This window comes from Rhamphochromis longiceps, linkage group LG7 (genome assembly GCF_057381845.1).
Source record: "Rhamphochromis longiceps isolate RC_006_pf linkage group LG7, R_longiceps_female_GT1.1, whole genome shotgun sequence".
NCBI classification, from domain to species: domain Eukaryota; kingdom Metazoa; phylum Chordata; class Actinopteri; order Cichliformes; family Cichlidae; genus Rhamphochromis; species Rhamphochromis longiceps.
The window spans coordinates 56,662,229-56,688,719 of NC_140563.1; the positions used below are offsets into that span (position 1 = coordinate 56,662,229).

The 26,491-nt window shown below is 39.6% G+C and overlaps 1 protein-coding gene across 1 annotated transcript in view; it reads left to right on the top strand.

The window, feature by feature from the left end:
* The window catches only part of cwc27 (CWC27 spliceosome associated cyclophilin), a 31,834-nt gene extending 6,004 nt beyond the window's left edge, over nt 1–25,830 (top strand). The window contains exons 11-14 of the mRNA XM_085414468.1: nt 11,351–11,454; nt 19,663–19,772; nt 19,876–19,979; nt 25,333–25,830. Coding sequence (XP_085270594.1) covers nt 11,351–11,454; nt 19,663–19,772; nt 19,876–19,979; nt 25,333–25,495 — 481 coding nt within the window. The 3' untranslated portion in view covers nt 25,496–25,830. The remainder of the gene's footprint in view (nt 1–11,350; nt 11,455–19,662; nt 19,773–19,875; nt 19,980–25,332) is intronic.
* The last annotated feature ends 661 nt before the right edge of the window (nt 25,831–26,491 follow it).

Below are 26,491 nucleotides of genomic sequence, written 5' to 3' on the forward strand. Positions count from 1 at the left end.
GGTTTGCAAACATTCGTTTATGCACGTTTTTCTTAAGATCCAGTCACAGCATTTCAAACAGATTGAGGTCTGGGCTTTGCTGGGCCATTGCAACACCTTGATTCTTTTCTCTTTTTTTTTTTTCCAGCCATTCTGTTGTAGATTTGCGGCTGTGATGGGGATCACTGTCCCATCGCATGACCCAGTTTCAGCAAAGCTTTAGCTGTCGACAGATGGCCTCGCGTTTGACATTAGAGTATGTTAGTATACAGAGGAGTTTATGGTTTACTCAGTGATTGTTAGGTGCCCAAATCCTCTAGCTGCAAAACAAGTATATATCATCAGGCCTCCCCCATCCTGCTTGACAGTTGGTGTGAGGTGTTTGCGCTGATATGCTGTGCTTGTTTTTTGACTAAAATAATCTCCACTTTGACCTTGTCTGTCCGAAGAACATTGCTCCAGAAGTCTTTTTGTTGTTGTTGTTGTCGTTTTGTTTTTTTAACCACAGTCTATATAAAAGACAAGCACAGCCTCCTCTGTAGTTTATCTTCATGGTAATCTCTTTCTTGATCTTCCAGTGTCAGAAGTGACCATATTTAGACAAGAGCTTCAGTGGGCTGCCCACTAGGAGCTGTTGTGACCTGAGGGTTGTTTTGGCCAGCAGGAGTAGAAAACAGTATTCTTGAACGATGCGCAGCTCTCTTATACTCACCTATAAGCTTTTCCACAGTGTCCATGGGAGCAGGTGTGGACCACAAACAAATAGAGGCAAACGTGCTTTCTCTCTTTCTCAAGAGGGCCCACTATGTCTGCTTGTCTCTTCCTACGCATAATGTTAAATCACCTCTCAACCACCTTTCCTCTCAAAAAGGAGAGGTGGTTGTGGACCAAAAAAATATGATGGAACAAAAAACAATGCAGTTAAATACTTAAAACAATAAGTATCAGTCCTGAACCAGTTGTTATACATTAAATGTCAATAAATCTGTGTGTGAAGTTTTTTGATAGTTTGATTTGATGCGTGAATGCAAAGGTATTCATTTCAGTGTTTGAGCGAATTCAGGATCTTTCTGTGTTTTTAAAGTGTGACTCTTTGTTTGCATTTGTCTTCGAGGGTGGGTCACTCTGACTGGTTAATGCTAAATGTTTGGATTTTTAATCTGGATAACTTTCATTCCACATTAACATAGTGAATACATGTCATGGAGTATGGCTATATCCTGGTAGTGGAATTGTATAATTCCATTTGTTTACAAAAGGCACCATAAATATTTCCAAACGTCCACTTTAGTGGCTTCAGTTTGCAGAGTCCTAACACAAAGCTGACAGCTGTAGGATACAGCTGTGTGTCTGTCAGAACATTTGCAGCCCTAACTAGAAGCATCAATGAAGTTCACACACGAGATATAAAGAAGAATCATCCTCATACAGTTTTTATGAAGCGAGAGAAACTCAAGCTATGGAAAAACTGTTCCTATTTAGGGAATACTCTATGAATTTTTATTGGAAATTTGAAGTTGGGCGATTCACAAGACAGACTAAAAAGAATGGTCTAAATCAAAGTAGCAGAGACTGAAGAATCTTCCTGCTCCTATGCTGTTAGATATAACCTGGAAGCCATACATTTTAGACATCCTGCTTGAAGAACTATGATGGAAGTTTGAAGTTCTTATTAAGAAACCAAGACTAATATCATGCACCCTGATTTCATGAGTAGCAGTGGATGAACTTAAGAAAGTTCCTGCTCACAGCCATTTTGATTCTTTACATTTGCCGTGGAAAACTTTGAGGTCAGAATTCAGAAATTTCAGACCATAAAGTCCTAGTCAATAGTATCTGAAAAGCTCCAAACAAATCACTAGAGCCTCCTTTTCCCATGATACAGCTAACTTCACATTTAAACTTTAAGCACAAGCCCAAACTTAGAATACCCAATATTGTATAACTGATAAGTGTTTTTCACTTGTTACGAAACTCTCTTCAGAGCCAAAGAGACATTAAACAACTGATTTCAAAGCCTCCTTGTGACAAGTACACTAAACTTGCAGTGGCTCTTCAAGAAAAATTGTCTACTAGAAGTCCTTATCTCCAGTTCTCCTACTTTTTCCCCAACATGATTTATTTAGTTCTCACCCAATGAAGTGGAGTCTAACCTGTTTTTTTTTTACATTACCTCCAGCTCTGTCAATACACACCCACTTACTTTGATACATTCTCACAAACACATGCACGCACACACACCAAAGCTCGCACGTCTCCGTTGTTTCTCACTGGACCAACATCAGGACTCTGCTCTTTGAAGCAGGAAAATTGGCATTCAACACGAATTGCTTACTTAGCAGTAAACAGCACGTCTGTCCAAGCCAGCCGTATGAGCGCAATGGAGGTGAGAGTGATGGTGTGTGTGATAATATTTGGATGAAAATGACCTGTGGAGAATGGAGAGAGTGATTTAACAGTTATCTCTCCACAATATCCTCTTCACAGGTAGCTCTCAGCACACATAATCAACATACCCCTCTCTCATTAGTGCTAATAGGATAAAGAGTGGGCCCCCAGTCAGATGTGTGTGTGTGTGTGTGTGTGTGTGTGTGTGTGTGTGTGTGTGTGTGTGTGTGTGTGTGTGTGTGTGTGTGTGTGTGTGTGTGTGTGTGTGTGTGTGTGCGTGCCCTGACTGACAGCCAGCCCAATGCAGGCAGACTGCAGTATATTAAACACAAGCGCAGATTGTTTTGCTACAAGAACTGTAACCCAACACAGTGGTTTGTCTTGGCAGGGAATCAAAGAGCAGGCTGGTAGGTACAGTGTTAGTACAGGACAAAGGGGGCATTGTTGCAGGGTGAGCTTGCTCTCCCACCGTTGCTTTGCTTTGGGCTTTCAGCTACTTTGTCCGCAAGGAAGAACACCAACTGCTATCTAGTCACCTGGGAAAAAGGAGGCAGGATGTTAACAGCAGTCACTAATCTCCATTCTGTCTGATGGCCTTCACTGCTGCATGACTTCTGCTATTTGGTCTTTCATTTAATTCCTTTGTAGTTGCTATGTGTGTGAGTATGTGAGAGAGAGATATACAGGTTTGTAGTGACTTACGGAGTAAATTTTACAAAGCTCCCCCTATTGCTGAGAAAACCATGAAATTAGGAGCGTGCATGAATCCAAAATAGTTTTGACTTGATGTAAAAACTGTCTTAAGTTGCCTTCCAGGAGCCAGATGATATTCCACTGCAATATTCCGTCATTGCAAAATGCTTGGACTTGTTCATATTCAGCATTCAGCTTCCAAATAATAGTTTACCTCTGAATATAACTTTAAAACTAAGGATACAATTGATCAAAACACATTCATTTCTCTCAGAGTTTGCCTCAACTTGTTGTGTAGTCGATGTTGTGGGTACCTCTCTTTAAGCCTTTACACTTACAGTTTGACACTCCCTTTATGTTACTATTGATCAAGTGCCTTTGCTCTTTCAAGTGGGCCTCTTTGTCTTGAGTGGGAAGGTGGGGGGTGCTTTATAAAAGACACTACGGAATGAAGTCCCAAAAGCAGTGTATGTGGTAGTCGCCACTTTTGTTAAACCCGACGGGGCATGACTGGGGAAGCAAAACGCTTCCATATGGCTGTGGGACACAGGGTGAGCTGCTTCTGCCAGCATGGCCTGGCTCCCTCTGCTGTTTCTGGTAATGGCTTTTTAGTTACAGCAGACTGAAGATAATGACAGAACAGCACATCCTGTTATTTATTTCACTTGTTATCACTTATGTGTATTTGGTGACTTAGTAATACAGATGGAATGACTTTTTTTTTTAAATTCAGTGCGTCTTCCAGATTTTTATTTTCATGTCATCTGTAGAATATTCTAATTAAAATTACATTTTGTAGGGACTTGTGTGTATTTTTAGTGTAGGTGTATACACATGATACATAGAAATGTATTTAGGTGTGAATAAATGTAGGAAAATAAAGGATCCAGTATCTGATTTACAGTGACTTTTCAATATTGATTATGATGTAGATTTTCTTCTTTAGAGTGTAAGAATACTGGATTTTGGGGCCCAATTCCAGCAGCAGTTTTGGGGTAGTAAAAAATGTATTCATCAGCACACTGCTCCTCTGTGATGCAACGCTCCTACGTGTGCTACAGACAATACTAAGTGTGTTTTAAACAAAGAAGTTGAAGCCATTCTGTATGACATTCTGTTTAATGACACTATTTCTGAAGCTACCCAAGCATCTTTTTTGAGTGTTGTACTATATTACAAAAATAAAGTTTTACAGCCAGTATAAGAGTATGCCAATATCAGTATATTATATTGGCTGTAAATTAATGTTTAATGTTCCTTTCAAACATTTCCAGCCCAAAGAAATTTTAACATCTTAAAAGAAAACCAGGAGATATTCTCATCTGAGGACATGGAACCAGTGAATTTGTATATAATATATAATTTCTAGTTATCATAGTGTCAAACTCCTCGAGAGAAAAGAAAAATCTATGTTCCCTCTGGCACTCTGCCACGTGCTCTAATCAAAGCTGTGTGTGTTTTAATCTTGTGAATGTCTTCTTAATTCGTTGAGTTGTTTAGTCTATAAAATGTTACCACAATTTTCCAAAACCTGAGAGTAAATGTTTGTGGGAGAGTCAGTTTACGTTAATATAAAACAGAGGAAAACCAAATCTTCATGTTGGAGAAGGTTTTAGTTGAAAAACGACTATAAAGATTAATCATTTTTCAAACGAGTTGCTGACTCGCTTTCCGTTGATTGACTAACTAATGAATTGACCGGCCCCTGTAGTTCTATTCTTCATCTGTTGGTCTTCTGCCACGTTGGGTCTGTTTCTCTTTCCACATTTCAAACATCTTTTCAGTATTTAAAACACCTTAAGAAAGCATTCCCTTAGCCTTGTGGACAGTTTACCTTAAATGAGACATCAGACACTAATTATCCGACCAAGCTGCAGACAATATGTCACTGTGAATTAATTGGCTGCACTTGTCTCTTGTCATTGGTCATAACCCAGTGCGTTCTCAGGGAAAGGTTGCAGAGATCATGAAAGCATTCAGCGCTGCATTTGTACAGAAACCTGCTTGAGATAATCCAGTTCTTGGCAGCAGAGTTGTGTATGTTTTGGAACTGCCAGGTTTACACATCTCTGGACCACTGTAGCATGTCTGCACCATATGGGGCACTTGCTTGCTGGAAACAGGTCCATACAGCAATGCATATCTAAGATGTGTGAAGTTTTGAGGGTTTTTTTGTTTGTTTGTTTTATATAATTCAAAGTGAATAAAAAGCAAAAGTGAGGCTTGGAGTGAGGCTTGGACTGTAATCAACATCATCATCTGATACTGTGCACATTTATGTCTTATTCTCTCATAAAGGCAAAATATTTAAGTGAAGTAGAAAATGTGAAACTAAGTATAATTCATACAGTTAATACTCTATGACATTAATGAGTTACTTCCAGCATAACTGATTAGATGAAGGCTAAAGCATCGTTTCAGAAATTAGGCAGGTGAAGCACTCTAAAAAGGAACCTTGGTCCACTGCGTTGACCTAGATCACTTTGCAAAGTCCTGCAAATTCCTGCGTTGAGGTTAGATTCTTCAACTCCAGCTCACAGTTCTCCTTGGCTTTTGACCAAGCCATGGAGTGCCCCCCGAGGGGAGTTCACCCAGCCACCTTGTTATTCTAGCACATTCATCCACATCACTTGCTCAGTCATTAGACTGGATTTAATCCAACATAGCAAAGAGAAGCTGCTGCTGCCACCCTTGTGGTGTACTTACTCTAAACAACTCTGAGGTGTTAAATTTTACTTTTAGACATACTTTTGACCCATCTTAATCACGCTGTGGCCACATTTTAAGTGAAAACTGTTTGATTTCTGTCAGTATTTACATTTCGTGAAAGCCATTTGAAGGCAAGATGAGAATACAAAGAAATCCAAAAAAGGATAGCACAGCGTGCTTGTCTATTTTGGAAAAACTATTGAATTTTTGATGAACCATACAGTCATCACTTTACTATTTTTAAGGTTGTCAAATTCCTGTGTCAGCCTCAGACTCCTGCCAGACACTGGAGTATTAAATGCAAGGTTCGGAATCATGAGTACTTGGTCTACTGCCAATCACTTCATATGCTTTCTTTATGAAAAGTTAATCATCCACAGCTCTCTGGTTTTCACATTTCTTGAATTTTCAGAAGGAGTGACAGTAGCTGGCAGCCCCAAAGTACACTCAGACCGCAGGGGCTAGTAGGGAGTCACAAGAAAGATTGATAATATATCTAGTCCTGCCAGTTTTGGTCTGTTTATCTGGCAACAAATGACAACAGATGAGTGCCTCTCCGATTGGCCTTGTTTTTTAAAATGATTGTTAAATCAGTCTCTCCTGCTGGCAAATAGATTGCCTTATTGAGTAAAGGGATGGGTAGACTTGCAGAAATGGGACAAGAAGGAGCTACCCTGTGCTTTGTCTATCCTTTATTCTCTTCTTCAGTTATTCTTGCCTTGCAATGAATGAAGTGTTGTTAAAGTGTTATTTTCTTTTGGGTTTTTTCCTTGTTTTTTGCTGAACCTGAGTTATAAATGTCCATCTTAACATTGATAATGCTGGCTGCCTAAAAAAAAATCTATGACTAAAACATGCGTTTACATACATTAGACAAAACATTGTGATTCGGACTGGGCAACAAGTGTAGAAACAGAGTAGTTTGTTGTGTTATGATGTGAGGGTCTTGGGAGGAATTTGCTGAGCCCTGAGGGGAGTCCTAACAGGTGTTGGTGGGGCTTTTCCTGTCCTTTCTGCCCTTTTTTTCTTTATTGGCACCATGGTTATGGGGCTGATTGTTCAGCTGTTGCCTTGGATACATCTCCTGTTTTCCTAATGGCAACATGTCAAGGCAGGCCAAAAATGATCACGTAGTCCAGTGTGTTCTTTACTCAAAAATAGGCTTGCAAAATCCTTCCTATTAATGCCCATTAATGCCAGAGAAGTGTCAGGGATGATGTTCCTATAAAACCCACAAGATTAAAGATTAAAGGCCATTTGGAAATCCCAAATGTATGATCATCAGTACTGCCAAAACTACAGAATCTCCTCACTATTAAATGAATGGGGAGCTTCTGTATAAGGATAATATAATATAGTGTACTGCACAGCCTTTGCCAACAAGTCTTTACTATTAGAATGGTCACCTGAGCTCAGTGAGCTGTGAAAGATGGCTACTGCCACTAGTAAAATAACAACAACAATAATAATAACAAAAACTTGTGAAAAGCAACATGCCTGCAGCCTATGTGACTTTTTGGAGGCAGGTAAATTTGTGTTGACTAGGTGCACTCAAAAAAAAAAGTATTAAATAAATCATAGAAAGGATTTCCACGCGATTAAATTGCTTTATTTTAGCATTATGCAGTTCTATTATTCCAACTTAATGTACTTCAGTTGGACCAACTTATGATGAATCAACTTATTTAATGCAGTTGAGTCCAACTTAGTTTAACCCATGCAAATTACATTAGTCCAACAAAAGTAGTTGCTGCTAATAGAAAGCCATTTATTAATGCTGAAATCCTTTCCATGATTAAGTTCATTTAAAGGGTTATTTTTTTGAAATGTTAAAAAAAATTAGAGTCTGGATAACATAAAACTTGCCGGTCTATTGCAGGGCTAACACAGAGAACAATTTGCAGTCACATTGACACTTATGGGTAATTTAGAATTACCATTTAACCTAACCCCACTAACTGCATGTCTTTGGACTGTGGGAGGAAGTCAGAGTATCCGGAGAGAACCAATGCAGGCCAGATGGTTGATTTGAACTCAGGACCTTCTTCTTGTGAGGCAACAGTGCTAAGCAGTGCACCACCGAGCTGTCAATGATTATTTACAACAAGTACACAAATAACAAGGAAAGATATAGATAGATATAGATTTTTTTTAATATATATATATATATTTTTTTTTTTGTCAATATACAATAATGATAGCATACACGTGGTGTGTGTAGGCTTTTCTGCCTCTTAAAACCTCAGTGATTTTCTTTTGGTTTGAAATCTCATGTGATCTTGTGGTATCGTGTCCAGGCAACTAACCACTCCTGCAAGACTGTATCATATCATTTCAACAAGATCTTATATGATTCACCATATAAACATAAAATTCTTTTGATCAAATTTAGTGCCATCAGCATTAATCTCGCTGTAACCGTGGTAACTTGTTAACGGACATTTGCCGCGTTAATGCAGTTATGGCGTTAACGTCATTTTAGCAAGATTAACGCTGACAGCACTAATTAAATTACAATTTAGACTCTTCTAAATGTAAGAACCACCCAAATTCACTTTTTTGAGTGTTTGGCTAAAGAGGCTAAAACCTCAATCTTCAGCTGGTCAACCCTGTGATGTTTCAGTGTCCACAGCAGTATATATTCCTAGCAGCTAATTTCAATTAAAAGGTCTAATATTTTTTTAACTTGATAAACATTAGCATTCCTAGCACCAGCATCCTTCAATCCTTGCATGCCTTTCCTGAATATGGTTAGACAGTACCAGTGAAATAGTCAATACACGGAACAAAGGTTTTAGTCCCTGGCTACATTCGATACCAATATTATTCCCAAGTATTAGCCATTGTACCCAAATCGTATCAGATGATAGCAGACAAGTTTTGAAATTGTTACCAAGAAGTACAAAAAATTGCTAGAACATTGCATAAATGGGAAGAGCAGGATCAAGCATTTTTTTGAAACTTGATCTGTACTACTAGTAAGGCTGTTAAACCCTCTTTTGTTGTTGTGTGTGACTTTTTTAAAACATCTTAATGAAAGTGCAATATTAAATTATTGAAGCTCAGCTTGCATTTGCACAATCTTTGTTAAATCTGACAGTTGGTATTAAAAAGGTTTGTTGTTGCCTTCATCACCTTAAAAAAAACAAAATAGTTAACTGGCCACCTACTGCAGTAATTCTGCAGTAACGTGGATGGAGAGTTTTCTGCTATCATTTTAATCAAAGAGTACCACCAGAGAGACAAAAACCCATTCATCATGTGGGAGTGTGAATGGCAGCTGGAGTCTTCAAATTATTACGTTCTTTGCCCACCTATGGGTTTTCACATCTGTGTTGCATTACAATGCTTTATGTAAAATATGTCTTAGAAAAGAGGTTTGTTGTTATTGATTCTTCTGTAGACTGAGCTGAGCAAGCAACATCCTCGCATAGGCAGTGTCTGATTCTGCCAACCAGTTTCTACCCTTGGCAACTTAGTTTGGATTCAGCTGAAGCAATTTTTTTTTCTTGATACTGACCTCAAAATAGAGGACTAACAACTGTATGTCTGACTGATTCCTTATGTGTATCCTCAGAAGAACCAGGAAAGCTAACAAGGAAGAGACATGACATCAAGTCAGACACAGCTGTTAATATTTGCTGAGCCACTTACAGTTAAAATATCACTCAGTTTGATGCCTCAGTACTTTGCCACAGACAATGTCAGAGAATTAAACAAATATAGCACTAGCTACAAACACAAGAATCAAAGTTCCACATAAAAGGAAAGAGAAAGGATATAAATGAATGTCTGTCCAGAAAAGCAGATGTAGGAAACAAAAGCAGCCATTGTTTGGTCTGGAGATGCCTCAGATGTTTCTAGGCCAGGGGCCCAGACTGTGCAGCTTACCTGTGCTTTGTGGCTCTGCAAGTGAATGGGATGAAACAGAGCTGTCAGGCAGTACAAAAATATTATCATTTCTTAACATAACATATCTGCTCTGTAACTGGCAGAAGTCTCAGTCATATGATGGGGAACAATAATCAGCATTGCTGGCCTTGTATGAGCTGGGCTGCAGGCCGCCTGCCAAAAAGGACACCACCTTGGAGTTAAGGAAGTGAGGATGTGCCTTGGCCTGCCTCTGTCATCCAGTTAAAGGTTTTACAAGGGTGGCTAGCCAGGAGAGGAGTGCCTGGGATAGTTATTGCAGTGCCACTTGAGCAGAGGAAGTATAAAGTTTTTTATTACTTCTGCCACTCAGAGCATTGTGTATTTTATGTATCGAAAAACATTCATATTTAACTTCATACAACTTGTGTTGTGCTCTGATTTATATGCAAATTAAATATGTGCATGTTCTTTTGTACAAATATGAACATGATACTGACCTCATTAACAAATTTTGTTGAGGTCAAATTTAGCTTTAGATTGCCAAAAAAAAAAAGTACTGTAAATCAGTTTTAAAAACCAACCCCAGAGATTCATCACTTTCCATTTATATCGCAAAAGGGATGAGTTTATGGTCTGAAACACAGCTTTGGTTCTTCAGCAGCTCAGGTTGAGCGGTTTGGAGACAAAGTTAGAGAGTGAGACATTTAGAACATGTGTCAAGGAGAGAGACTGAATATATTACACACATAGGATGCTGAAGATGGAGCTGCCGGGCAGGAAGAAATGAGAGGGACCTGAAGGAAGTTCATGGATGTAGTGAAGGGCATGCAGCTGGTTGGTGTGACAGAGGAGGATGCAAGTGATAGGGTGAGATGCAAGCAGATCTCTAAAGGAAGCAGTCGAAAAAAGAGGAAGATGATTTTGGCTTTAGACTGACTGGCTTTGACATGGTTCTTGTTAGTTATTACCTGTGACTTGACTTGGAAAGTGTCTAAATCATCCTGGGATTAGATTTTTGAGTTCTTGATCTTCACTTGAGACCAAAGTTCAAATTCCAGACTCGCCTTTCTCCACTTTGGTCTTGACCACAATAAAAAGATGGGTAATACCCACTGTGACATCATCCACTGGTTAGTGAAGTCCTGTTTGAAGTGTCAAGTTGAGTGATTTTGCTGTCACCATTTGGATGTTTTGAAACGCGATCAGATGAGCGAAGAACCGATTTGACTGAGAAATTGGGGGACACTGGTCGTTTGCAGGCTAGCGTCTTGTTTGACTCTAAATGGGAACTATAATTTAAAAAGTGAACATCATGTTGCATTCAGTAAGACTTCAAACAAGCAACTAAGGGCACAAACTCTCGAGGAAAGTGTTTTCTGTTTACTGAACCAACACCAGCTTTTCCATGTGCCTTCTTTATTCTGTGTTTCGTATGTGTGCCCACCATAATGACAAGTAGCAACTTGTTTATAAAGACATTTAATATTCTTGAAACGTAAAAAAAAATGTATGCCTTGTGTTTGTTTTGCGATGAAGCCAGTGGAGCCAAATGTCTGTTCAAACTATTCTCTTCTTGTTTGTAATGGATGACTTTTTTCTTTGGGCCTGCCGCTCTGGGATTCTTCTCGTCTGTTAACAAGTGTATTCCTTTTATAACAGATGTATACGTTGAGTTTATGATCTCAAAACTGTATTTCTCCATTTACAGTGATGAATTACGGAAAGAGGCGCGACAGTTGAAGAAAGAACTGCAGGCCATAAAGCAAAGAAAAGAAGAAAGTTCAAAACCTGCAAAAGATGAAGTCAAGGAGGGTATGTGTGCAAATGTTTAATCCCCTACATGCACTCTTAAGTGTCCTGGTGTAACCCATTATATTTTACATTTATTGGTGGCAGATGATATAGTGGGTGTATATTATATGTATATAATATATATTTATAGGTTTAGGGTTTTTTTTTAATGATCTTTAAAAGTAGATTTAAGTGTGAAGTAAGTCTCTAGGAGGGTGGTCTGTGCTACATTCTCTGCTAATGGACACTGAGACAGGCAACCCTCTGATTTTGTCAATTAGTTGCAGACGTCTATTTCCCCCCCACCACCTAAACGGCCTGCATTTTTGTGTTGAAGCTTTCTGAAAATTGCATGGGTAAAAATTGTTGAGTGGCCGCCATGGTTGCACATCAAACCCAATGTGTTTGTTAGTTTGCAGCTTTGGCCCAACTAAATTCTGTACAAATCTGCCCCCAAATCTCCTCTGGTCTTCACCACACTCCAGTCTGTCATAATGCCGTCAATCACTGGATTTTTGCTGACGCTGAAACGCATTTTTGAGAATTACAAAAACCACTCAGACACAGAGGTTAGCCTGAGGTTGTGTGTGTTGTTGTGCAACAAAACAAAGTGGTTTACAGGGGGTGTCTGCAGGGAGCAGCCTAAGTGTGGGATTACCACCAGCCAAAATTTACAAAAGTCCACGAAGAGCTCAAACATTGTTTTTGTCTCCACAAACACTGATGGAGTCATGCTTTTAAGTAGAAACACAGACCCTAATGTTTATTTGCTGCCAAATGGCGGCATGATTTTAGATTAAAGAGGACAAGATCCAGTCACTATGTTGTACTCCAATACTATCATTAACTACAATTCTTTTGCTCTCTCTAAATTTGAGTTGTTCTCAATTATATCTCTGTTCTAACACTCAAGAAGACGTAGTCTCTAAAAAAAAAATCCACTTATTGATTCAGGTGTTGAGACGGTAGCAGCCTTGCATTGTTATACCTGATGGCGAGTAGCCTAAGCTCCTCTATTATCTTACAAGGTATTTAAATTCAGCCAGGGGCCTTTGTTTTGTTCTTTCCTGTCAGCTTAGCCAGAGGCAGGGGTTTCTTTTAAAGAGTTCCTCGTTACATTTTTGTGTTGGAAACAAAAGTTAATTCCATTAAATGGAATGGATAGATGTCACGGCCCAATGGCCGCTGCAGGGGAGACGGATGTCTGCTTAAGCTAAAAATTTTCTCCTGATTCTGCTTTGACCACTTTGTTAAGGTCAGCGTCTGGTGCCATTCGCTCACATGTCTCTTTAATTGGTCAGTGCTGACTCAGTGAACACATGATGCTTGTTTGAATTATTTTGCATCTGTAACAAATCATTGGGGGGGTTGTCATATAATCCACTAGATATGTTCTTGGTAAATTATGTCATCTGAGATATGGCAAAACAGGAAAGTCATGATGGCATCTCCAAATTCCCATTTTCTGCAGCTGACAGTGGAAAGTCCTAGAGATGATCAGTTTACTATCACTTACAAGGCAGTTAAGATTATCAAAGATTATTCTACTGCAAGTAATTGAATACTTGAAATAACATAAAAATAAATAAAAATAATAATAATAATAATAGTAATTTATTGTGCCTGCACTAAAATATTCTTAAATGCATATTCTTCAGCCTGTAATATACCATCAGTGTGTATATGATTCTTGATCTGCATGCCTGCCTGATGTCATTCTGTGTCCATTCGTTATCCTCACTCACCGTTGTGCCTGGCATTAAACTTGATTGGCCTGAAATGCAAACCGTCTCTTCAGAATTCACCTTTAACACACAGTTTAGTTCATCACAATCATCACTTCAGTTTTCTCTTCAGCTTTCACAGAAATTATAGCATGTTCCTGCAGTCTGGATTTCTCTTTCTTGGCATGACCACTGGGTACCAGAGCCAAAAATAAGAGAGGCATTCTGAAACTACTGTCCATTCAAAACCCTCTAAAATGATGTGGCAGCATACTGTATCCCACTTAGATATTATACAGGTCTGCGTGTGTATTCCTGGCGTTGTATTACACTGGTGGCTTGTCAGTCATGTTGTTCATTTTTAGGACATGTATCAATTGAATGCTATATGAAATGCCAAATACTGTGATTGGAATTATTATTTTAACTGCTCAGCAGATCAACTGGGAGTCTTAGACCAGCTTGATTGTTTTTTTTTTTTCAAAACACATCTCTGGTATTTTCATCCACTTTAAACCCTCAAAAGCACTGCTCAGATAAAATAAGGTAACTTATTGCCTTGTTTTTTTTCTTTTTTTAGTCAGATATTTTCCTAATTTGATAGCATGCGATCAAATTAGATGTTTTTACTGTTTGATTACAGTAAAAACATCTATTATGTCATCTCAATGACACCCAGGAAGCAAGTACAAGTACAACATGGTGACCAGAGGACACAGAAAACTGATAACATTCAGTGACAACGGGCAACATAACCACTAGAAACATTATGTTGCCACTTAAACATTTCTCTGCTTTGAGGCAAGCAATTGAACCTACTGCCAATTAGAGGGTTACCTAGGCAACTCGAGACAAAAATGTTCGCTAGCAACCAGCAGGTACAGAGCAATGCAAGTCAGGGAATTGAATCTGAATTGCCAACGACTCTGAAACCTGCCAGTAGGGGACATATGATAGAGTAGTATAAATTAGAGGCTTACCTAGGCAACAGGAGCCTGGGATGTCCACTAGTTACCAATCATCAGCTACAAAGTGATGCAAGTAAATCACAAGCACATCATTTCTTGCATGTACTCTCAATGATGGAGTCCCTTTAGTTTTCGTAATGTCTTGCTTATTTTGTTTATGAATCACAAAAGGCAGTATATCACTGAATTGTGGTTACTTTAGTAAGGCATGTGTCATGCATCTATACAACAGCAACACAAAGCCATCTAAAAATTCATTTCAGAGAGGTTTTTTTGTGTTTCTTTTTAAACAATCAGCAGAGCAGCTTTTAAGTTTACACAGTTTACTCAGTTTAACTACCTGTATTTATTACTTCTTATTGTGCCACTTGGACTTTGTTAAAAACTCCTGATTGTTTAACAGAGAATGGGGAAAACTTGATCCTGTAAAAGGGGCGTTTGTCGTCCACAACACACCTCGGTTGCTATAACAGCAGCTTGATTTGTAGCTCTCTAGATCCCAGGTGACAGGAAAGGGGAGGAATATAATTTAAAATGTCATCAAACTCAGGGATAGTCAGTGACAACAGCTGGAGAAGGGATGTGTGTTCTTCGCGCATGACCTCAGGGCATCATCAGTCAGCATCCGGCATGTCATAGGTTGCAGCAGAGGTGACTGGGCAAGAGATGGAGGAAGATCACGTGTTTGTGTCATAAATCAAGTCAGAAAAAGGGCTGCCCCTCTAAGCAGCACAACAGACTTCAGTAATGACACCAGTCAAGTGGGGGAAAGTGTTATACTTTGATTTTTTCCCCCCTTTTTTTGTGATCTGTGTGCATTTGGTTTGGAAATTAAGTGATTTCTTATTTGGCGTTATTTGCAAAGGATCCACCAGAATTTCACTCACCAAAACTGAAGCACTCACTTCTTGAATCAGCTGTACTGTACCACGAAGCAAGTTACATTATTCAGTTCAGTTTTTGTTTGTATAGCACCAAATCACAACAACAGTTACTTCAAGGTGCTTTATATTGTAAAGTAAAGAGAGAAACATCAGACAACTCCCTTTGAGCAGTTGGTGACAGTGGGAAGGAAAAACTCCCTTTTAACAAGATAAAACCTCCGGCAGACCCAGGCCCAGGGAGGGCGATGTCTTAACATTTGGTTTGGAGCAACTCCTTCTAATTTTCTTAAAGTGCATAATGAATTATTGTTTAAAGACACACAAATAGTTTTTTTTTCTTTTTCTTTTTGTAGTTATAACACATTTGTATTTGTCTTTTATTCAAACCAAGATTGACCAATGACTTACATGAAACATGACCTGTCCAGTTTGTTATTCTATTTTTTTTAATCATATCCTCCTGAGAACCAAGGAAAAGGGAATCTCCCCATTGCACTTTTTTGTGATTTCTTTCTTCTTTTACAGCTAAAAGACGCCACTCAAACACATGCGATATCAATGGAAAGCTCCTCTATTTAGTACTTTAGGACTTAGTAGGTTACCTGAAATAAGTCAAAAGATATAGACCAAAAACAAATATCCATTACAGAGGACATAAATGAACAGCCTGGTTCTCAGGAGGATATTTAAGGGTTTCAGTTGGTATAGTCTCTAGTTAGTTGTGCATGCTTGGGTCATTTAAACAAGCTTTTCAGTAAGGTCTGGTTCATATGCCTGCCTTAAGTTCTTTGTTGTTCTGTTAGTTTATTTTGGGAAATATGTTGTCTCATGAACTCATAAAATAGCAGCTCTCTCCTAAATGACAAGCAGGGGCCTCGTGTGTTTTCTCTGTTGCATCATTTATTTAGTGCAGCTGAATATGTCAGAGCATCCAGTCAGGAGTGGCACAGCTTGGCGAGTGAGGTGACGGTGATCTGGGGCTTGTGTCTGTGTGTGACATCACATTTTGTTGTGGAAAGAAAGTGCTCAGACAGCCAGCAGACTGTGCTCACTGTCTGCCACTCTGTGACTTCACAGACTGTACGCCTGAACTCTGAGATTTACAGAAGCACATTAACTGCATGAGACACCGATGTCAGCACGCTGATTGTCTCTCCTTCTATTCACGATGAGAGAATTTTTCACACATACTGCAGAGAGGACAGTTTGGTGGAAAAGTATTCCCAGCATACTGTGATTTTACCCTCTCTGTCTGTACTTTGTGACACACACAGCTCATACAGTACATCTGTTGCATTAGACGGCTACAGTCTAGTTTCCTTCCTTTTATTTGTATTAGAGATGAAACTAAGGAATATCTTCATTATCAGTTAGTTCAGTTGGTTGTGCTCTCACTTATATTTTATGTCTGTAAATTAGACAAAACATAGAACATACAGTGGGGCAAAAAAGTATTTAGTCAGCCACCGATTGTGCAAGTTCCCCCACTTAAAATGATGACAGAGGTCAGTAATTTGCACCAGAGGTACACTTCAACTGTGAGAGACAGAATGTGAAAAAAAATCCATGAATCCACATGGTAGGATTTGTAAAGAATTTATTCGTAAATCAGGGTGGAAAATAAGTATTTGGTCACCTCAAACAAGGAAAATCTCTGGCTCTCACAGACCTGTAACGTCTCCTGTAAGAAGCTTTTCTGTCCCCCACTCGTTACCTGTATGAATGGCACCTGTTTGAACTCATCATCTGTATAAAAGACACCTGTCCACAGCCTCAAACAGTCAGACTCCAAACTCCGCCATGGCCAAGACCAAAGAGCTTTGGAAGGACACCAGGAAAAGTATTGTAGACCTGCACCAGACTGGGAAGAGTGAATCTACAATAGGCAAGCAGCTTGGTGTGAAAAAATCAACTGTGGGAGCAATCATCAGAAAATGGAAGACATACAAGACCACTGATAATCTCCCTCGATCTGGGGCTCCACGCAAGATCTCATCCCGTGGGGTCAAAATGATCATGAGAACGGTGAGCAAAGATCCCAGAACCACACGGGGGGACCTGGTGAATGACCTGCAGAGAGCTGGGACCAAAGTAACAAAGGTCACCATCAGTAACACACTACAACGGCAGGGAATCAAATCCCGCAGTGCCAGACGTGTTCCGCTGCTGAAGCCAGTGCATGTCCAGGCCCGTCTGAAGTTTGCCAGAGAGCACATGGATGATGCAGCAGAGGATTGGGAGAATGTCATGTGGTCAGATGAAACCAAAGTAGAACTTTTTGGTATAAACTCAACTCGTCGTGTTCGGAGGAAGAAGAATACTGAGTTGCATCCCAAGAACACCATACCTACTGTGAAGCATGGGGGTGGAAACATCATGCTATGGGGCTGTTTTTCTGCCAAGGGGACAGGACGACTGATCCGTGTTAAGGACAGAATGAATGGGGCCATGTATCGTGAGATTTTGAGCCAAAACCTCCTTCCATCAGTGAGAACTTTGAAGATGAAACGCGGCTGGGTCTTCCAACATGACAATGATCCAAAACACACCGCCCGGGCAACAAAGGAGTGGGAGCCACTCTTTCAAATGCTTCTTACGGAGCGTAAGAAGCATTTGAAAGTCCTGGAGTGGCCTAGCCAGTCTCCAGACCTCAACCCCATAGAAAATCTGTGGCGGGAGTTGAAAGTCCGTGTTGCTCGGCGACAGCCCCAAAACATCACTGCTCTCGAGAAGATCTGCATGGAGGAATGGGCCAAAATACCAGCTACTGTGTGTGCAAACCTGGTAAAGACCTATAGTAAACGTTTGACCTCTGTTATTGCCAACAAAGGTTATGTTACAAAGTATTGAGTTGTATTTTTGTTATTGACCAAATACTTATTTTCCACCCTGATTTACGAATAAATTCTTTACAAATCCTACCATGTGGATTCATGGATTTTTTTTTCACATTCTGTCTCTCACAGTTGAAGTGTACCTCTGGTGCAAATTACTGACCTCTGTCATCATTTTAAGTGGGGGAACTTGCACAATCGGTGGCTGACTAAATACTTTTTTGCCCCACTGTATAAAGAAGTAAAAATCCAGGGTGGCATCTTTATACACCATTTTTGGTGCTGTTTTGTCTGACTTGCAGTCTAAAACTGCTTCAGTTTTCAGAAGATTATGAAAAATAAAAATATTTACATTTAAGAAGCTTTATTAAGTGGGGGTTTTTTTTTCAGTTCATGGGTTTTGTCCAGCCGGTGATGTGAAACAGAAAAAAGCAAAAAAGAATGAATCAACAACATGATTAATCCTCTTCTTTTCAGTGCAGCTTTATTTCCACATTAGAGATCAGCGATGATTAGCTAAAGAATCTCCGGCTCCTGCAAGTCAAGTTCCACATACGTTATAATTTAGTCTAGTATATTTTGAAGTAGCCTAACAGTTGTATCAGTTTCTGTTTGTAGTCAACAAAGGCTGTTAAGTACAGTCAGTGCAGTATTTCGACATTTATAGTTTTCATTATCAACTGGAGGATACGCTAATAATAAAACAACAAAATAATGAGTCTCTTTGTCTTATTTGAATTCAAAAGTTTAAAAAGAGCTTTTGATCTTCAAATAAACTGCTTAATTTAAAAAATAATTTTAAAATGTACTCCTGTTCAGTCCTTTCAAACAGGTTCAGACACTTGGAGATTGTGCAAACCACTATTTTCCTTACATTTGTCACCTTCTATAATCATTAAAAAATAATAATAATAATAGATTTTTTTTAATTCCTTGATAATATTTCAGTAGGACAAGTTAAGTGACCTTCACTCCTCTCAAATCAGCTGAATGTGGTTCACACTTGCTCTAATCTGTGCTAAAATTTAACTGACTCGGTTAAATCTTAAGGCTCGTTACGTATGTCATCTTTGATCAGGAAAAAAATAAGGGATGATTATTTAATTCCTTCTTTGTGATGGTGAGCAATAGCATGGATACGTACAGAGCATGACAGTCTGAGATGGACGGACTATCTTTTCAGTTTTCTGGTAATCATGGTCATGGAGCATGTACAGCAGCATCTGTGAAGGCTTTTCCTTTTATGTTTTCTTGCTGCTCTTGTTCTGTGTTTTTTTTTTTTTTTTTTTTTTTTTTTTTTTTTTTTTTTTTTTACCTGTCGTTTGTTAAGTAGCAGTTAATTACACTTAAAACTGAACATCTAAAAATAAATATTTATTCATTTATTTTAAATCTGGTAAAACATCCCTGAATTCTGTTCAGTTTAGGAACAGTTTCACAAGTGGTCAAAAAGAGGAAAACAAAGACTATTATTAAAAACCTCTCCAGTTATCTTTGCATGAACCAGTTTGAATTTTAGACCATCCAAATAATGTAATTTTGTAAAAGTTAAAACTTCTTGGCCGGCTTTCATTCTGGCTCCCTCAGGCTAGAGTCGCTCATCCAAACAAGCTCAAACTTGGCAGTGCACTTAACTCATTTCCTTGGCAACACAGCCTGCAAGCTTGAAGTGGTTTGGATAAACAGTTGTTGAGATAGGTAAAGAACAGTTGGAAGTACGGACATGCAGAGATTTCTCAAGTTGTTAGTTAAGATTTGTCTGATTTCTTGCTTTGCTGCTATAACAGCTGTCTACTTTGTCTCTTTTGACTCTCTAAAGTGGAGAAAAAGCCAACCAGTGAAGCTGTGGCTGAGTACTTGGAGGGAAGAAAGAAATATGAAGGGCTCAAGAACCGAAAACTGAAAAAAGGCTCAAGCAGAGAAGAACAGGCAAGAGGGCACAATTTGTTGCACTAAATTACTGAAATTGAAATAGACTGTAAATTCTGTAGTTGTTAACGTGTGTTTTAATGATGTCTGATCTTTACGGTAGACGCTGGCCCTGCTCAACAGCTTCAAGTCCAAGCTGTCATCGGCCATCACTGAGGGTCCACAGGAGGACATGGAGGAGCTGGCAGAGGATGATGACAAAGGATGGTCAGTGAGCTTGACACTATTCGAGATAAATGAGCGGGATATTTTCATTTTCTTCTTTCATGGTCATCTTTTAGGAAAGAATCCAGACATTGTTCATTTATTTCAATTTATGCAACTGAATAAAGCAAAGTCAAGCATGATCATGAGCCTATCCCACCTGTCTTAGGGTGAGAGGCAGGATACACCCTGGACAGGTCGCCAGTCTGTCACAGGGCTACCATTCGCACTCACATTTACTCCCGCATTGGGCAATTTAGTGTTTCCAATTAACCTAACCCCGCTAACTGCATGTTTTTGGACTGTGGGAGGAAGCTGAAGTACCTGGAGAGAACCCACACAAGCATGGGGAGAACATGCAAACTCCACACAGAAGGACCCTGGCCTGACACAATTATGTTAAAAATGACTATTTAGTTCTTTAAAATTTGAAGACATTTAAAAGATTAAATGGAAGACGGTTAAATTTTCATTTAAATGTTGCTTTTGGTTATTTTTTTAGTTAAAACTTGCTGATTATAGTGTTATACTCATAGACAGTAATAAAGTAATATGATGTCAGCCACTGGTGTCTGGATTCCCATTTTTCGAGATTACCGTTTTCCGCCATCAACATCTTGGTTGCAAGAAAAACTGATGTAACAAGAAGAGGTGGGTCTGAGTGTAAAACCACTGACTCATCGGCAGATGGTTTGTGACTGACAAGTCAATGAGCAAAACATGGTATGAGCAAAAAGGTCAACAAAGAAAGCCTTGTCTCCGCCCACCCCCATAGCTTTCTATGGAGGGAAAAGGCTCGGGCTGGACGTTTGCAACCCCAGCTATCGCCATCTGGTGGCTTTAAGACAGAATGCAGTTTTTAAGGCACTTCCGCAGTGGCTTCATTTTTCTGACAGGGAATCTTTGTCCATGTTTTTCGTTTTCTCTGGTTAGACTACTTTAATATAATGAACAAACTTACTTGTCCAACTGTTAACAGAAATGCTGATTCTATATCAAGAAAAGAAAAGTACCACATCATTGGTCTATAACTTAAATTCACTGTTCACTGCAGTCAATAATAGTAGAAACTCTGAGCAATATGTGAGCACATCAGTCCTCCCAGAGCCCAAGAAGCAGTCCGGCATACACACCATTTTGTGGACAGTGAAGTTTAAGCATGACAGGCTAACTAGAAAAAAGATGTTTTATTATTTCATTGATATTATGATGACTATCGCTAAAAGACAACATAATATCAGGAGCAACAAACATGAGACACTGGAAAAACAAAATCCTTCCTTGTACAGATGAACCTGAACTCTATAAGATCTAAAGCTCACTCCAAGTTCTGATAAATGTGTGTGAAAGTTCAGGTTGTGTGCTTGTGTATGTGTGTCACGTTGGGATTTCAAGCCACAGCCACCAGATTGGCCATCAGGAAATCAGGCCTGACTGTGTGTTTTCCTCTCATATTCTGTTTTTCACCAAAGATCTCAAAGTCTAACTGCACAGAGTGAGGGTTTGAAATGAATACCATGTGTTTGAACGTGAGCAAAGTGTCTGTGTGCAAGAGATTTCGAATAACAAAATCTGTAGTTCCTATTAGTCTCAAGAAGCCTCCTTGAAGTTCAGTCTGGGTGTGCGTTTGTGTGTCAGCGTGCATATGTGGGGGTCCTAATGAATTTGAGAGAAGCCTTGGCTGGCCTCTCCCGGCTGTAGACACCTCACGGTGTTGCCCCTGCCAGGTATGGTGAGAAAGGAGGGACGGGGCAGTAGCATAGCAGTCCTAGAAAAACACCAGTGGGGAAGTCTGTGCCACTCTAGGAGTACTGCGAACAGAATGTGGGTTACAACAGGTCAGACATTGGAAGTCAAGTCTGGGCCAGAGGAGGTAAACTATTCCATCTGTGTCTGTGTCTCCAAATTCTGACTCTCCCTCTACAGCCCCCTCCTCCCCCAACTCCTTCTGCTTTGCTAACACACAACCTCAGAGCCCACTCTCTCAAAGCAAAGAGCCCTCCATTGCTTTCACCATTCCTCCATATTCAGTAAATCCCACCCCCTGCTTGAGTAAAAAGAATGCAAGACAAATAAATAGAGGAAAAGCTTCTGTAGACTCGCGTTATGGCAGCACAGCGGTTTTGATAAGCCCCTAACGCTGCCTTTCCACATCATGTTTCAGAGCTGGATGACTCTGAGGCTGTATGACCGGCAGACTGTCATCACAGAGACTGCTAGACAAATTATCAGAGGCGGCATGCTCACGCAGCAGGAGTCCTCAGGGCCTGCCAGAGTCTAACCGTGGCATTCTAGATGAGCTGTCACAACTCCTGCCGATTTCAAATGAACACAGGAGAAAATCCAGATTGCACCAACATACTAAAACACCCTAACCGCACAGACACGTAGAAGAGGTCATGCACGCTAGAACAACCCTTGTTTAAGTTTACAGCATGGAGTTTTGTTTTTTTAATACAGGCATGTGGAAACACACTGAAACAATCTGTTAATCGTGAACTTTGAAGGAAACATTTAAAGATTTTCTTATTTTAGGTATGAACAAAACTACGTTTGCATTTCCTCTGGTTTGCTCTGGTTTCATACGACAAGCATAGCATGAGCTGATTGTAAATAGAATTTGGCGCCACAATTGTTCCACCATGTAATGTTGGTTGGTATTTTTCATCGAAGGATTGACTCAAATAATGCACATAATATGTGTACCAGCTCAAGTTTGGGTTTTCATACATGAATTCAGTTTATTTCCCTAATTAAATCTCAAGTTTTAAACCAGTTTTTGACAGATTTCTAAAAGTTGTGTCGTCGTCTTTTTATGACAGGTTGTCTAATAGATTTTTTAAAAAATTAAATAAAACACTAAAGCACTGTACCTATATGGTGGGTGTGTGTGGTTTATATTTTACTTTCCCTTCCCCCAATTCCAGTACCAGCACCGGGGGGAGATGGGGGGGGGGGGGGGGGGTAATAGTTTATAAAGGTATCTGAGTATCACACAACCAGTTCTGAACCAGTTACAGTGTAAAGCCACCTTTGCAGCAACCCTGTGAGGCCATAATTAGGCACAAGTTAACATGCTTAAAGTGATGCTTAAAATGCTTAAAACATTGTAATGATGTACTCTTGTGTGAATTCAGGTTCACAACAACAATTAAGCCAGTCATTTTAGAACTACCAGTTATCCTAAAGGTTAACTGCTGGACAAAGCTGGAGTACCTGGGGATGATGGAGACCATGAAACTCCACAGATAAAGGCCCAAAGCTTACCAGCAGGTTAAAAATGCAAACCTTGCTGCGAGGGAACTGTGCCATTCACTGCCATTGCAGCTATGCTGCAAAACTAACTGGAACCATTACCGATTAAGATAAAAATGTAGTGATTACAGTTTTGCATTTTTGCCTTTTTTACATTTTGAAAAAGACTTGAAGCTGGGAAAATTACTTCTCAGCTCAGGAAATGAGGCTAAGAAGAATGTGAATGCAAGTTAACCATGATTATTATGTCTGTTCTTTGTGTTAGAGTGCTAATGTGTGGGTCTGTGGAAAAACTGTAGCAAAGTTAGAGGACCACCAGAGTCACTAGGGTTAAGCCCCCTTGGACTTCACCTTGGTATTTTTTTTTTTTTGTTGGGAAATGCCCTCCTCCTTGTATCTGGTTTTTTAGAAAGCCACAGTGAGGGTAAGCCACACTAGGTAAATAAACACAATACTATAGGCTTAATGTCAAAAAACACTGGTGATTTTAGAGCATCTATTTAAGTCATTTTAGCTACCGTTTAAAGAACACTATTATATTGATATATTATAATTAGACTCTTAGTCTTGATTTAACATTTCAACTGGGTTTAAAGGTTTATTAAGTAATCCTTTCAGATCCTTAAATAGATAAAATAATGTTGTAGTTTCAAAATATACGTTGATTAGTGTGTAATTATCTGCCAGAGAGCTCGATTTTGGTTTCATCTGACCAAAGGACGATTGATTGTCAACAGTTTGCACCTTTTCTTTTTCTTTTTTTTTTTTTTGCCTGTCCCGTTTGGCTCCTTTGCCATCAGAATTGTTGTCTAAAGGCAAAGAAAGATGCCCAACGGATTTACTTTACCAAATTGACCATCCCAGCCTTGCCGTAATGGTCCATTTGATTCACCTTTTATTGTTCATTTTATTTTCACTTACTGAATACGGGACAGACTTGACTGGGGGAAAGAAGGGGAGAAAGAAAGAGGGAAAGAGAAACAGCTGAGAAGAGGGACGGGGGAGAAGGGCAAAAGACAAAAACCAACAGAATGAGCAGAAAAAAAAAGAAGAAGAAAAAATGCATATATCAGTCACCTGCTGAGAAAGAAAAAAGAAAACAAGCAGAAGAGAACAAGAGTAATAGAATAAACAACATCACAATGATATATGGGAATATGACAGTAAATACTAAATATTAAACATTATTGTGCAGCACATAAGATCAACAGAACACAGTGTGCTTTGAGGTAGGAGCCAAAAAGGGTGTAGTTTGTGGGTGTGATCACCCGTGTGTACACCTGTGAGCATGGACGCGCTTGTTTTTTTAAAAGGTTCCTTCATGTAATGATCTGCTAGAGGGTGTGGGGGGGCCACAGCCCCGTTTGCACCTTTTCAACCAGCTTCTTGATCTTGTAATCCATTCCAGTCTTGTGTAGGTCTACAGACTTGTTCCTGCCACCCTCTTTGGTTTTCCCCAATGGTGATGCCATTGCAGCTATGCTATGCAAAACACATTCATACAAGCACTATTTTCTATGCCTAAATGCTTTCTATTTAACATTCACACATTTTCACACTCCAATGATCACATTGGAGTGCAACTAAAGGTTCAGTATCTTGCCCGAAGGACTGAACCACCAACCTTCATATTGGTAGATGACCTCTGTCTACCTCCTGAGCTACAGCCACCTATCAGGAGTATCTGTAATTGATTCTTTCCCACACAGCCACAGAGCCGATCTGCAGGAGCCCAAATTCTAGCTGAGTTGTATGGCATCGAGTAGTTATTTCACTCAATGAAATGTAAATCCATTTATAATTTTTATGTAATATTTTTTTCTGGATTTTTGGTTTATATCCTGTCTCTTTCCATTAAAATGAAGCAACCATAAAAATTAAAGACTGTTAATTTCTTTGTGTGAGCAAGCTTATGAATTCAGCAGGAGATCAAGTAGTTATTTTCCCCTGCTTCAACTAATTATTGGGTTTGTTGTTATGAAACTTCTCAAAGCAAAAGAGAAACTGGCCTCTAGGTAACGGTTCCACAGAGCAGTGATTTAGTGGATCCTGTCCTGCTGTTCTTTGAACTCTCTCCACCTCCTCTCTTTGTCTGATTTAGGATGGCCCATGTTCTGCAGTTTGATGAGCAAAGCAGAAAAGTCAAGGATGCCAACATGCAGGATGAGGACACCTTTGAGATCTATGACCCACGCAACCCCGTTAACAAACGCAGGAGAGAGGAGAGCAAGAAGATCCTGAAAGAAAAGAAGGCCAAGAGGTGAGGTCACAAGGTCATAGGTCGTACCGAAGCCATGTGACTAAAACCAAAACTGGCCGTACAGCATCCTGGCAGTCTACCTTTTCATTGCTTCAAACCCGGCTTTGTTGAACCATTTCCTGGTGCGAACATTACAAATGAGGATGCTGAGCAGAAAACACGATGTCCCCGTTTTCTGTGAGGAAACGGCTTCTTCACAGCTTCACCTGAACAGTTACTCATCAGGAGAAAAAAAATAGTGAACCTTACATGTAATGTTCATTTATATGACTTTGTATTTTCTGTTTACAGTTAAATGTGAGCCTTTGTTAGAAAAATAAATACCAATCATAAACAGCCTGTAATGACTCTGTTCTGTTTGATTTTAAACAAATGTATCACTAAGGAGCCATTTTTCAGGATAAATTGATACTCTAATGCAGTTTGTGAGGCCTTTCTTGCTTACATGGAAGGGCTATAAAACCTGGTGTATGTGCCCACTCTCTTCTTTCCATCTGGCATCAACTATTCGTGTTTGGACAGCTCATCCATCCTCTGCTTGCACTGGTGCTATGGCTGACTTCCACATTCAAGTGTTTCTTCAGATTTAGTTTGAGCAAATATGCAAGTAAATCTCTTGTGTGGACACCCTACTATTCACTTAGCTTTCAGCCAGTCTGGGACAAGTAAGGCATATAGACCACAAGAATACTTGCACAAAAAATGCTTGCCTAATATCATTTAGGTCAGGGTATGGATACGGAAAAGCTGAGTGTCCTGTGGTTTCTGGCACAAGGATGTTGACAGGCAAGTGTGGCTTCTTTTGGCTTGACGGTGATGGTCTTTGTCATGTTACTCAAGCCTTTCCTAGATAGTTTTTGTGGTGTCTGAACCCGTTATCACTTCTGGGGAACCCTTGTGCAGTCAGGGAAGGTGTTTGATGGTCAGCATCAATGTTTAGGTGAGCGGTACATATCAAATGAATGCTATGACCTTCATGAACCTCAACAGAATATAGTAT